The 12795-nt window shown below is 47.2% G+C and overlaps 1 protein-coding gene across 1 annotated transcript in view; it reads left to right on the top strand.

Moving 5' to 3' along the window:
- HK1 (hexokinase 1) overlaps positions 1-12795 on the top strand; it is a 38014-nt gene that overhangs the window by 4405 nt on the left and 20814 nt on the right. The window contains exons 2-4 of the mRNA XM_009893827.1: positions 2431-2593; positions 7382-7530; positions 12075-12194. Of these exons, the coding sequence (XP_009892129.1) occupies positions 2431-2593; positions 7382-7530; positions 12075-12194 (432 nt within the window). The remainder of the gene's footprint in view (positions 1-2430; positions 2594-7381; positions 7531-12074; positions 12195-12795) is intronic.

Here is a 12795-nt window from a genome sequence, read left to right as displayed (position 1 = left end):
TTTGTTTGTTTGTTTGTTTGTTTTTTAAATTTTGGACACTGTAACACACAGGAGTGATTTTGTTTGAAACCGAGGTTTAGTCCCCATCTCTTCCCCACCCCTCGCCGCCCCGTGAGTCTCAGCGGTGAAGATGGCCTCGATGCGATGATGCGACGCAACGCGATGCAACGCGAGGCGATGCTCCCAGCACGCAGGAGGGTCCAGCCCAATTATGTAAGGGCGCTGACCGGCGCTCATTGGTTTTTCACAGGAGGAAAAAAAGAGCCCTCCCTCCCGTTCTCCCTGGATGCTGAGGGCAGCACAGGGGCAGAGGTGGGGGGGAACGGGCTCGTCTGGTCCTGATCGTGCAAACGCTGAAACCTGCGTTCACAACAGGGCTTTTGGTGGGGGGAGGAATCCTTCAGCCCTGTGTTTGGGAGGAGGATGCGGCGGTGGGGCTTTGTAGGGGGGTATTTTAATTGCACGGTGAAGTCTGTGTGAATGATGTGTCAGTGTAGCTTTCACTGGGAGATTTGGGGAATCGAGCCTCTGAGCGGCAGCGTGGGCTGCTTGAAAGCTCAGCCTTAATTAGGAGGGTTCCCCCCTGCCTTTAAAAGGGAATAACCTCATGCTCTGACATCATTGGCTTGACACTCTCTGCTAAAAAAAACCCCAACAACTATGGCAGGGGTGGGGGCGGGGGGGGGACCTTCCCCCGTCCGACCCCAGCCTCTGCATCCATCCCCACAGCGTCTGGGGCAGAGGAGAGAGGGTGCATCCCCTCCAGGTTGTTGTCCTTGGAGTGAAATGACACCAGCGGCTGTCGCTGTGAGGGGGCTCTCAGCCCATCGGGGCTGCGTGGAGCAAACGCGCGGTATCATTTCATATTGTTGCACTTAGTGTCTCTCTGATGACTGTTTTGCTCTTTCTCGGCGAGTGATGGCACTGATCTCTTCCCTGCTTGTGCAGGCTCCGGCGGTGGCCCCTGTGGCTTAGGCTTGCCTGGTCCCCAGCCTGCTGGTTGAGGGTCGGGCTGGGTAGCTGCGCCCAGCAGCATCCTCCATCCATGCCTTCCTCCCTCGGTTCTGTAAGTGCTTGGTCACGGTGGGAGGGCGTCTGGCTCGGGGAGATACGCTATCTTTGGTGCAGACCTCGACTACGTGCGGACAGAAGTACTTTCTGCAGGAGCAATTAAGTTGGCGCTGGTTTTACGGTCAGTTTAGGGTTTAATTACAATTTGATTGTCTGCATTTCCTTCGCGAATGGCATTATTCATCACTTCCCGTCTCAAAGTCCCCGGTATACGGAGCACTTGCAAACACGTTTCACGCGGGGTGTTTTATCGTGGCATTGGACATAACGCTGGCTGAGAGATGAGTTGTTCTCGAGGCTTCCAGAGCAGCAAAGGAGACGCAGGTGGCCTTGGCACGGAGGTGGCCTGGGGTTTAAAATGAAGTGGCTCTTCAGGTTTTGCTGAGGACAGAAAACATGGGCAGGGTGTTATTTTCTTGGTCCTGCTAAGCTGGAAACAAAAGTGATCCCAAAGGTGTGACGTCGGTCTGAGCTGTTTGCAGAACCAAATTTCCAAGGCAGATAATGAAGCAAGGCAAGAATAGACTGGCAGCTGAGGTAGAAGGGGTGGGACATGTGCGTTTAGCAAGAACCTCTCAAGGCCAAGTTGTATTTTTGAGGCACCGAACCGCCTCTCGCTCTTCCTGGTGGTGAAGATGGGTGTAATATTATGGAAAGCAATGTTATTGGAAAACTGGAACCGCCTCCTTTTTCCAGGGAGGTGAGGGAAGTTCCTGTCTTGGGAAGCCACAAGGGAGAAGTCAACAATTCTTAATTTGATGTTTTACCTTGAGGAGGAAGATGCTACCTACCCACAGCCAAGTTCTGCCTCTCCTGACCCTCTGGCTGTGACAGCTTTGGAGTGGGATAGGGCAAGTGGTCTGCTACACAGAAATCTTTTCTCAGCCTGCGACGTAGCCCCGAAACCGCTGCGGCAAGTCCTTTGCAATGAAAGGCACCTCAGTGGACTGCAGCAACACCCACATCACCCCAGCAGGGACGAGGTGCCGAAAGAGGGATTTTTAGCTTCAGCTGTTCAGCTCATGAACAGTCAGGAGAGCTGAGAAGCAGTGTGAGACTGTGGGTGAACTGGTTTGGGTGGGAACGAGGAGGCAGAGTGATGTGGGACTGGGTCTTGCCTTGGGAAAGCAGTAGGATGGGGTGGGCTTCAGCTCACGTAGGATCTAGCACTTGCACATTTCGCTTGATTTTGAGTCAAAAGACAAGGCACAAAGTGCGTGGCTGTGTTGTTGGCTTGTTCAGAGCCCGGGGGCCGAGCTGGGGCTACACGCTGTTCTTGCAATGAAAGAGAGGTATAACCCCACTTGGGCACCTCAGGGCAGTCTCTCAATCCATGGTGGTGTTTGTCTTTTTCCCCAGATTGATAAATACCTTTACGCCATGCGGCTCTCTGACGAAACGCTGATAGACATTATGGCTCGCTTCAGGAGAGAGATGAAGAACGGCCTCTCCAGAGATTTTAACCCAACAGCTGCGGTGAAGATGCTTCCTACGTTTGTGAGGTCCATTCCTGATGGTTCAGGTAAGGATATGAGTATTAAACACGGTGTGCTTTGTGGGAAACCTGTTAGAAATACACCAATGCACTACCAAGAACCAGAACAATTTGCTTTTTGGCAAGCCCAGACATCATTTCAAAGACAGCCTCCCCTCTGTGCGCCGGTCTGTTCCCACAGATGCTGGAGGATTTTGTTTCCTGTGTCAAACCCACTTTGATGCCAATGGAAGAGCCCTTCCTAGCAGCCAGTCCACTAACAGTCAATACATTTGCGCTGAGATTTCTCTGCCAACAATCAGTACTTCACATAGGAAGATTTTTAATTTATGCAATTCATACTCATGTCATCTAGAGCCGTAATAAATACCGTGGCTTTTAGTCATTTGCTGTTTGATTCAACGTCTCCTCTCCTTATTTTTTCCCCAGTGGAAACGTGAACCCTTACATGCTGAATTTTTGAGTTTCCTGGCAGTTGTTTTGCTTTTTGTAGCTACCTCTTGCAGATTGTCTTAGGGCAAACTCGCAGATCCCAAGGAGGCCGTAGCGTGTGTCTCCAAAGCTGCCTCTTTGGTGTACTGAGCTTTTTCTACCCAGATATAGGACTTGGTTTTTCCGTACTGACTGTACCTGATAAAAGTGGCAAGGAGAGCTATCAGAAACCAAAAAGACATTGTGTTCGTATTTGAGACCAAGAGTGCCCCTATTACTTATTTTAGTGTTTATAAAAAAACCACCACCCACCTATATATAGCGTATATAAATGTATTTATAAACAGTATATAATAGTGTTTATTATTTAGTGGTAACTCTGGATTTCCTTCTCATGTAGCATGAGTTGGTTAACTGTAGTTTGGTACCTACCACAAGTTATGTCCCCTGTGTGCAGCAATGGCACAGTTGCAAGAACTGCATAACATGGTTACCTATTTTGAGACTTTTTTTTGAGTTAAAATCAAGCATTTATTGGGTGAACAAACATGAATCCCAGTGTTTTGTGTTACTTGGTGCTGTCTGGCAGGTGGAAATCTGTGGAAATAGTTCTGCTTTGCTGTTGCTTTCCGCTGCCTTAAGCTTTTTAGTTGAAACGTGATTCTCTGTCTAAAAAGAAACAACGCAATCCACAATCTTGGATCTTGTGTTTCCCTTAATTTAGCACTACTGGCTGTTATGTTGAAATGTTGTGTTGAAATCCGCAGCCTGCTGAGAACGCCAGAAGCTGCCACACGCAGCTGGGTCACAGGCAGAGGTTGCTCCAAGGGTGAGGTGACTTGAGAGCTTTTGCACGGAATCCCAGCATCTTTGCCGACTCCAGAATCCCCGTTTTTTTCCTTCCTGCGTGTTTGAATTCGGTTGAGTACAGACCTGTCCCCAGGACCCCGCTCCGTCAGGCACTGCGGGTTAGCAAGCCAGAGCTGCTTGCAGCAAGTCAAATAATTTTGCAAATCGTTTCATGACACAAACTGGGGAGACTTTGAGATGGGGAAAAGGGGATCTGCGCCCAGCTGGGAGAGGTGGGAGAGATTGCTGGGTGCTGCTGGGGACCGAGCACGAGCCAGAGCAGTGGGCAGCCCTGGTCCAAGCGTGTGCGCGTCTGTATGTCAAGGCATTCGTTTCAGATCATGTATTACACACCTGCTTAAAAAAGCAACCTTGTGTGTTGTGCACGGAGTGCTCAGTCCTTGGTCCTCTGCCCATTTGGCTCCTGCCGGCCCCTCTGGGACAGGCGTGCTGCAGGCAGGGTCTTTGCAGCATGGATTAGAGCAAGGTAGCGCTTTGCCCCAGGCGATTCCTGTATAACACGATAATAATCTGAATACGCGTGTTGGGGGGTGTCTCTTTGGATAGCTGTTAGAGACGCGGGCAAAACCATTCCATAATTTGCCTAGAAAAGGCATGTTCTGACCCCAGGTATGAGCAATATTTGCAGTGGGTGGGTGTCATGGCATTTCTTTCCCTGACTCACCTGCATGTGCCTGCCACGTCTGGCTCTGCCGTCGCACGGATGCAGCCAGGGCAGGCACGGAGCTCCCTTCCCTCTTCCCCCCAAAAGGCTCCGGGGGATGTGTCCGTGTTGCTCTGCCCAAAGTGTTGGGTTCGGTTCCCGGCCCGAATTTCTGCCTTCAGCTGTCTCTCCGTAAAAGCCAGAGGCTGAAAGCCTGCCCTTTTCTCTCGCCCCTCTCTAATTACTGCCTTGTAAGCTCTTTCTTCTCAGTCTGATTATTATTATGAGAGCTGACTATTCAGAAAAATACTCTTGTTTAGTTTCAGACCTGTGCTTGTGTACTTTATTAACAAGGAGCTTTTGGGTAATAATTTTGGAGACTCTGGAGATGTTGGTGTTAGCAGGGTTTTTTTTTCTTCTTTCAGAGTTGTTTAATTTATGAAAACCACAAGGTTTTTTGCCCAGAGTGCCCAGAACAGTGTCTCAAGCTAACTCAAAATGCTTTCAGAGGATCTTCCTAAATTAATTTACAGCAGGTTTGGTGTTATAAGGCATAGATTAAATGCTGCTACTTGGGTTTAATTCCTGAAGTACACTGGAAGAAAACCGCTACTTTGCATACAGAAAGCTTTACATTCTACTTGAGAGTTCTTTCTTCGGAGTTCTTTCCGAGTTAAAAACTGAAAAGGATAATTCTTAATAAATTTTATCTTGCGATGAGCTTGATGGTGCTGAAAATCAAACAAGCTAATCTGTTAATTTACTGCCAGGGAAGAAATATCTGAAGAGCAGTGTTTGTTTGAGGTATGTACCAAGGTGCGTTTAGGCTTGAAAAAGGGCCATCTGGTCCAGTGTTGATTTTTCCATTATTTATTGGAAGTAATGGCTTGCATTCGACAAATGATGCTCGTATGATAAAGCTTATTTGGGTATTTGGCTTAATGAGACACTTGTGGTAAACGTTTTGCTTCTGGTCTTGTTGAGATGAAGGGGGTTATGAGTTACTGAATTTGTTATGCCAAACCTGGCAAAGGGAACTGCATCTGCAGTTTGGGTATGTTCACGTTTTAAATAATGTGTACTGGAGCAAAGCGATGTTTAAAGCCACGCTGCTCAGAAACAGGTAGGGAAGAGCTGCGAGATACATATTTCGGCAAACTCTGAGTTTGCCCATGTCTTAAGCAGCAAGAAGGAAAAGTTGCACTGCAATGCAGTAAAATTAGGAGTGGTGTAAAATTATTAGTTGTGGGTTCTCATTGTTGTTTTGCGACGTTTTTCTGTACGGAGCTTGTTGTTCTTTGTGGTTTCTCGCATGACAGTGTTTTGTTTCTTGTGTTCAACTGCAACCTTGGAAAACAGTAAGGGCTTTTGCAGTGTCTTTGCCTCTCTTAGGCTGTTCCTGCTAGAGGTCCTGCCCCGAGGGATGCCCCGTCTGTCTCATCACCTTTGCTGAGCAGGATGGGGCTCCTGGAGGCACAGGGGACGATAAGGAGGAGCAGCTCCCTAAGCCAGACTTCGGGAGTTTTGGTCTGAGATTGGGCAGAGTAATCTCAGAGGCAAGTCTGGGTCTGGAAATCCTCATGGATAAGTTGCATCCTCGATATTTTGGTGATGGCATGGGGTCAGAAGGCTCTGAGAGCTGAGTGGAAGTTTGAGGTAACACATCAAAAGGTGTGGGTCTTCCCAACCGCTAGAGGTCTTTCCGCATTGAATTTAGGTAGAAATTGAAAAACAGTGATGTTGGGAACAGCCTTCCCAAAGTCATAGTTTTAAAAGTTGGAAGGCAGAATGAAAAGAGGCCGAAGAGCGCCGCAGGATGGGACTCTGCGCCCCTGCTTCAACCGCCCTCCGAGCAGCCTCCGTGAGCCCGGGGATGCCATGCGCAGACAGGGATGCTTGCAAAGAGCCTCGATGATTAGCCACAGCCCGGACACGCGCTCCTGTGTGGTGAGGTGTGCTCACCGCTTCCCTGAATATTATCTTTTTGGGATTTTAACGAATCGTGGTCTTTGTTTGCTCCCTCTTTGATAAGGCGAGATAGCGTAAGCCTTTCCGTCAAATGTATTTGCCTTGCTCTCCCAGCGGTGCTGGAGGTGTCATTCCTCAGATAGCCAGAGCACACGTGTCTCTGGTGCCTGAATTGCACCCTAAAGTTGGTAGTGGATTTGGCTTCAGACCTTTGAAATCCAAATCCCTCTCCACCACAGAGGGGAATGGAGGTATCCTAACTCTTCCCCTGGCTCCCGGGGAGTTATTGAGGAGCTCTGTGAGAGGGATTGCGACTTCTGAATGACTCCTGCAGCAGCGCAGGGCCACCTCATGATTTTTCGCTGTCATTTCTCTGACTTCTGTTACCTGACTGCAGTTTGCTGTGGATCTTTGCTTCGGGGGGTGAAATAATGTGTGTAATTTGTTGATTTTAGAGTAGTGCACAATCCAGCCAGCATTCACTGTTATTTGCCGAAATGACACAGGTTCCTCTACAGCAAAAGTCTGCTCATCAGTGGTCTGGCACCCCTTCATTTTGCGGTCTCCATTTTCAACATCTTTTTGGCTTTCTCCTGAGATCTTTGCTCTGCCAGCTTCGTCATGAGATCTGGGTACAGACTGTCCACTGTTAGTCCATTCTTTTTGGCTAAACCCTCATTGTAGTTGCAAGTGTATCAGTGGTGGTTGGCGTTGCCATTACATCAACTTGATGTTAACTTGCAGGGAATGAGGTTGATGCTTCACATGAACGCCCTGCAGCTAGAACTTTCTTGCTGTAGGCACTGGGCATTTGCACATACGTTATATTTAACAGGGCATGATGTTTCCCTGATTTGCGTTGCATACAATTTTTAATCACTTGTGTCTTGTTTTCCACATAGAGAAAGGAGATTTCATTGCACTGGATCTCGGCGGTTCTTATTTCCGAATTCTGCGGGTGAAGGTGTCGCACGAAAAAAAGCAGACGGTACAAATGGAGAGCGAAATTTATAATACGCCTGAAGATATCATGCACGGCAGTGGAACACGGGTAAGCTCCTCTTCCTGAGGATGTCTCTATGAAGAATTAGCTGCTTTCACGCTGCCATTTTAGAAACGCACCACAAGAATGACCTTAGCATCATAACAATTGCACCAACAGCGTGCATGGACTCGACTACAGCTCTTTGTCAACACTGAAAATAGACAAGCAAGTAGTTAGTGCAATAGAGCATGCGTGAGTGCTGCAAATCTGCTGTCTTTGTGTGGGAGACTTTTGGCTGACTTAGGGGAAAAACGGCCTAGAAGTAAAAATTCTGACTTTTGTAGTAAAGTTACTTTCCACGGATAGGAATGGAGAGCAGGAAAACAACTTAGTCTTTGTAAAGCAACGAGCGTGGCCAACCCTGCAATTGTAATGTTAGATGAAGGGTAGAAATACCCACGACAGCCGCATATCTGTCCTGGCAGTCTGTGCGACTCCGCACTCGTGAAGAGTACAAGTACATAAGAAAAATTACAGGAAGCTGATAAATTGAAGTTGTGCCAAAACATTCACATAAGAAAAATTACAGGAAGCTGATAGAATGTTTTGGCACAACTTCAACTTAATTTTTGCTGAATAAATGGTAGGGTCTTTTTTCAGTCTCCCACTTTCCAAGAGTAGAAGAAGTTTGGATCTATTTACTTGGACTTCAAATTGGGTTCTTTGGAAGAATTTATTTTCTTTTTATGATCAGGAAGTGGATTACAATGGATATTTCACTGACAGATTTGTCTCCATGTCAGAGTAAGACAAACCAGGTAGTTTTCATTGTTGGACAAAGCAAGATTTTTACACTTTTTACTAGAACAAGGTACTATTTAGCAGTATAGGAGACCTGCAGGAAACTTTAGCTTGTTTCAGAAGAATAAATCAAAGAGGAAAAAAAGAAAAGTGGTGCAAACAGCATTTCTACCCTTAATATATTTTCTGTAATTGTTTTAATACCCTTAATATATGTATCTAATAACTGCTGCTGCATTCCTATGCAATAGTGAGCGTGAGCTGGCAATCACAGCTTGTAAGTAGCACTGATAAAAGCATTGCTGTGATATCTGAACCACAGCAATAAAATATCTTTCTTGTAAAGGCTTTTCCCAACACTATTACTTCATCTGGCCTAAAGGGTACACAGCAGCTTTTCTCACGGAGGGGAGCTGAGCTGCCTGTTGCTGGTGGAGGCAGGGGAGTCGGGAGGGCTGTCCGGAGGCAGGTTTGGAGCGTGGGTTTGCTTGTCCATCGAGGGGTGTCGGGAGCTGGAGACCAACAAGCAGCAGGGCTGCCTGTGCCTGTCTGTCCTGGGGGAGGCAAGGCAGATTGACTTAAGGTGAGACTCGATGGAGACGTGGTAAGGGTGGTAAGGAGAAGCCAGGAAAGGAGACATCAGGTCTGCATTCTTTCCAGGGCTCTGTCCTGTTTACGTTTTAATTTTTAAGTATCCGAAGGCCATTTGGCTGTCGGGAACCAGCAGCGTGGAGCTCAGACTGATAGGCTTTGTCATGGCTCTTAAACTGAAAGAGAGGTGAGCAAGGCTTCCACTGACCCTGGGGGGACAGTCGCTCCTGGTTATTTAAGTACCAGGAAAAGAGGAGGAGAACTGGAAGCATCATCAGAATTGCATCCGGGTTGGAAGTTGTCCCATGACGATATCCAGCCACAACTAGAAAACGCTCGCTGTGAGACTCCACGGGGAAGCGTGGGGGATGCCCGGGAGGCGCACAGGCAGGTGGTGATTTGGTGCTTACGACTGATGCGTGCGGTTGAGGTTCTCTGAAATCTCTGAGCCAGATTAGAGGAATGCTTGGACTGAACTGCCCGCCCGGGGTAGGCTACTAATATGTATTTCAGCAAGCTGTGTCATTAACTTCAATGAGTTATACTCTTAAAGCCTGATATATAATCAGCTTATTGAAGGGATTGTGATTTATGGCTTCATGCCTCGCTAGCACGGTTCGTTTTGATATTTTCTACTTCATTGCATTCAAACTTCTATTTTTGCCCATCTGTCAGGCAAAGGCTGACAGCTTTGCGAGTCAGAGACAGTTCCCTGTCAAAGTCAAGGGCAAAACTCTCATTGACTTCAGCAGTGTAATAACAGGTCTAAAATTTGTAAGAAGCCTGTCTTCCGTGTCAACTCAGCGAATGGGAGCGTGCCTGAGGCTTGATTTTTGGTGTTGCTCTTTGTGTTCTGCCGCCACTGGAGGTAGGTTATGGATTCATGGCTGTCCTCCCGATCTGAAGCTGTGGTTTCCTTGCTCCTTAAATCTTCCCCGTTCAGGGGCTTGAGCCTTGAGCTCAGATCTGCAGTTGCTTGCCAAAGTCTGCTGGCTGCCAGCCAAATGCATCCTTGTGGAGGCTTCTTGGAGCCCGACCTGCGCAGGCAACTTCATGGCCGGAGGAGGTAACGAAGCCTGATGTCATATTGCTCAGTATCCCGTGGTTGTATCGCTTTGGGTCTATAAAGGTGTAAAATCTGACTGGTCCTTTCCTCTTGGCTGCAGTGTTTGCTCTTGTCAGTCTCTTTGACATTTGATGAAATATTGGGCTTGCACTGTTCCCTACCACACACCTGTGGGTAGACGGGAATTTTTATTTTTTTTTTTTTTTTTTTTTTCCTCAAGCCTCCTGCCCTACTCTAATGAAATCCACAGGAACTTTGCAATGTTGCCTATACTTTCTTGTCAGAGTTATTTGGCATTTGTAAGGTTTGGATGTTAATCTGGGCATGGGCGCATACAGATGCTTCCTTAGGAAAAATCTTATGACCATCAAAGGTAGCAAAATTAATAAACGGCTTCTCTCTCTCTTTTCTCCTTTTGAGCAATGCCTTCCCTCTGTGCTTTATTAAACCCAGTGGCACAGCCAGACCGTGCATCACTGACCAGACACTGCTACTGTGGTGCCAAGGACGTGGCTAATAGTTAACCGCATTTGTTGGTGCAGGCTGTGGGATGGGTTCTGCTCGCGTGCCCCGGCTGCCAGCCCAGAGCCCTAATGCCTCGTCGTGCATTGCTTGCAGCAAGCGTGCCGCGCTAGCTCACGGAGGGGAGCTTCGGCACCTCGTGCCGCGTCCGCACGGGCAAACTCCGGCACATGCACGGACTTTCCGGAGTGCATTGGGAATGGTCGGGGATCTTTCGCAGTTGGACTTAGAGAGCAGGTCCTGTCTCTTCTCTGTGCAGTAGTGGTTTATTGCACGAGAGGGATTTTTGTAGCAACATCCACTGTCAATATTTCTGCTTCCTGCTGTCTGAATCCCTGGTTTTTGTTTGTCATCCTGGGAGCAGCTGAAAGTTCAGTAGGGTTGTGTATTTAGCAACATACTTTCACGTGGAAAGCATAATAAAAACGTATGCTCCTGTTATTTCTGCCTTTCTCCTGAAGTTGCCATATTTTATTACTTTATTTCTTTTTTTCATAACTCCTTTTTCTCTCCTCCTCATTTGGACAGCTGGAAACAGCCTTACAGAAGTGCAGCAGCGTGGGTTGCTTTTCCATGCCGTTTCACTGCGTGCGCTCGGTGAAGTGTCCTTGATTTGCCCAGGACAACGAATGGCAATGTTTTCCCTGGAAAACTACTGTACTTCTGCTTAATCAATTCTGACCTCATTTTAGGAATGAGTTTAAGGTGTTCCATTAAGTTGTAACGTTACAGACACCGCTTCTCGATCTGCTTTGCACGGCAAAGTATTCCTCTTCATTTTTTTTTTGGTAATTGGTGCAGCCTGTCTGTAGTGCTTCCCTGTCTCTCCAAGACTCTGTAAATTGTTCTTAATAAAGCTGCACAGGCTGATTGCAACCAACAGATATCTTTTTGTACTCCCTCCCAATTATCCCCAATCTTCTGGGCGGTTTTCCTGGCATCATCCCACCAGTGCTGCAGATGGGATTGTTTTGGGGTTGGGTTTGTTTTTTTTTTTTTGCAGGGAGTGAAGCAAAGTTATCTTCTGGGGCAGGCGGCGACTTCTTCATAGGTTTGACATCCATTTCTGGTACGGGTCAGTTCAAGGCATATCTGGCTTTAGGAGTAGATTTGAGATGATGTCCTTTTGGGTGGCTTCTGCAAAGTGCAGAAGTTCTTTGGTCTCAGCAGTGCTTGAGTGAAGCAGACGTTAGTCTGTAGCTGTAAAAGTGCTCAACCTCACGTGGGACTGGATCCCAAGTGTTCTTTTGAGATGTTCCTTCCTGTTACTGAAAGGTTAAAAGAACAGTTTTGTTCTCATCAAATGTTAAGTAGAAAGGTTATGGCAGGCTCGAGAGCCACGTGCCACCTGTTTCAGGAAAAGCATTTTTATATGGATGTAAAATATGCCATGCAGAATTAGGTGCGTAAAAGGACAATGTATTTCATAATTTATTAATTATTAAGGTCTTAATATACACTGCCTGAGAGTATTTTCAGAGCTATGTCATTTATATATCTTTTAAAATTTGGAGCAGGTATTTTCCCCCTTCCCCTCACCCGGTACAGTTTTCATATGCGGTCTGAAATATTTTCTCCCTGAAACTGTATCTCCAATCATGGTGGTTTTATACTTTCCATTTTCTTACAGCTTTTTGATCATGTTGCTGAATGCCTGGGAGACTTTATGGAGAAACAACAAATCAAAGACAAGAAATTGCCAGTAGGGTTTACGTTTTCTTTCCCGTGTCGACAATCCAAGCTAGATGAGGTAAGAAGATTTCACAATTTTTGTAATATGCAGTAGAGTCACCGTGTTATTAAAACCCTGCTATGAAAGCAGTATCCCAGACAGGTCTCATTTTCGGATAAATGAGCGTTTTATATTTCACTGTCAGGCTTCATTTTTTTGTTTATGTTTCTGTCTGAAAGATCCGGTTAACAGATGCCAAAGAGGCATCTGATGTTTCCTACTGCCTCTGCCTCAGCTCCTTGGTATTATGGTTTAAGGTGTAAACACGGCAGCGGTTTTGCCTGCCTCCTGTGCAGCCTTTTCCACCTCCCTGTGGGGTACAACGGGGAAGGACCCAGCGCAGCAGCGCTTGCTCAGTGTTTTGCTGAACTTCCCGAGTGCACACACCCCAATCCAGACCAGGGTCTCCTTCCTTGAGCATCGGTGCCGAGCCGTGCCGCCGGCTGGGTGCTCAGTGCCGAGGGGCATCGGGCACAGCAACCTGGGAGCGCCGTGCTTTAAAAAGGGATGGAGATAACCGGCGAAGGAAGCGACTGATGAGATTCCCATGACAAAGGATGCTACGCTATTTTCCTTCTTTTGCTCGTTATAGCAGGAAAGACTCGGCAGGGTCTCGCGC

This window comes from Charadrius vociferus, unplaced genomic scaffold (genome assembly GCF_000708025.1).
Source record: "Charadrius vociferus isolate BGI_N301 unplaced genomic scaffold, ASM70802v2 scaffold611, whole genome shotgun sequence".
In the NCBI taxonomy this organism is placed as follows: domain Eukaryota; kingdom Metazoa; phylum Chordata; class Aves; order Charadriiformes; family Charadriidae; genus Charadrius; species Charadrius vociferus.
Note: the sequence above shows the minus strand (reverse complement) of the source record. Positions and strands in the feature narration are given on the sequence as shown.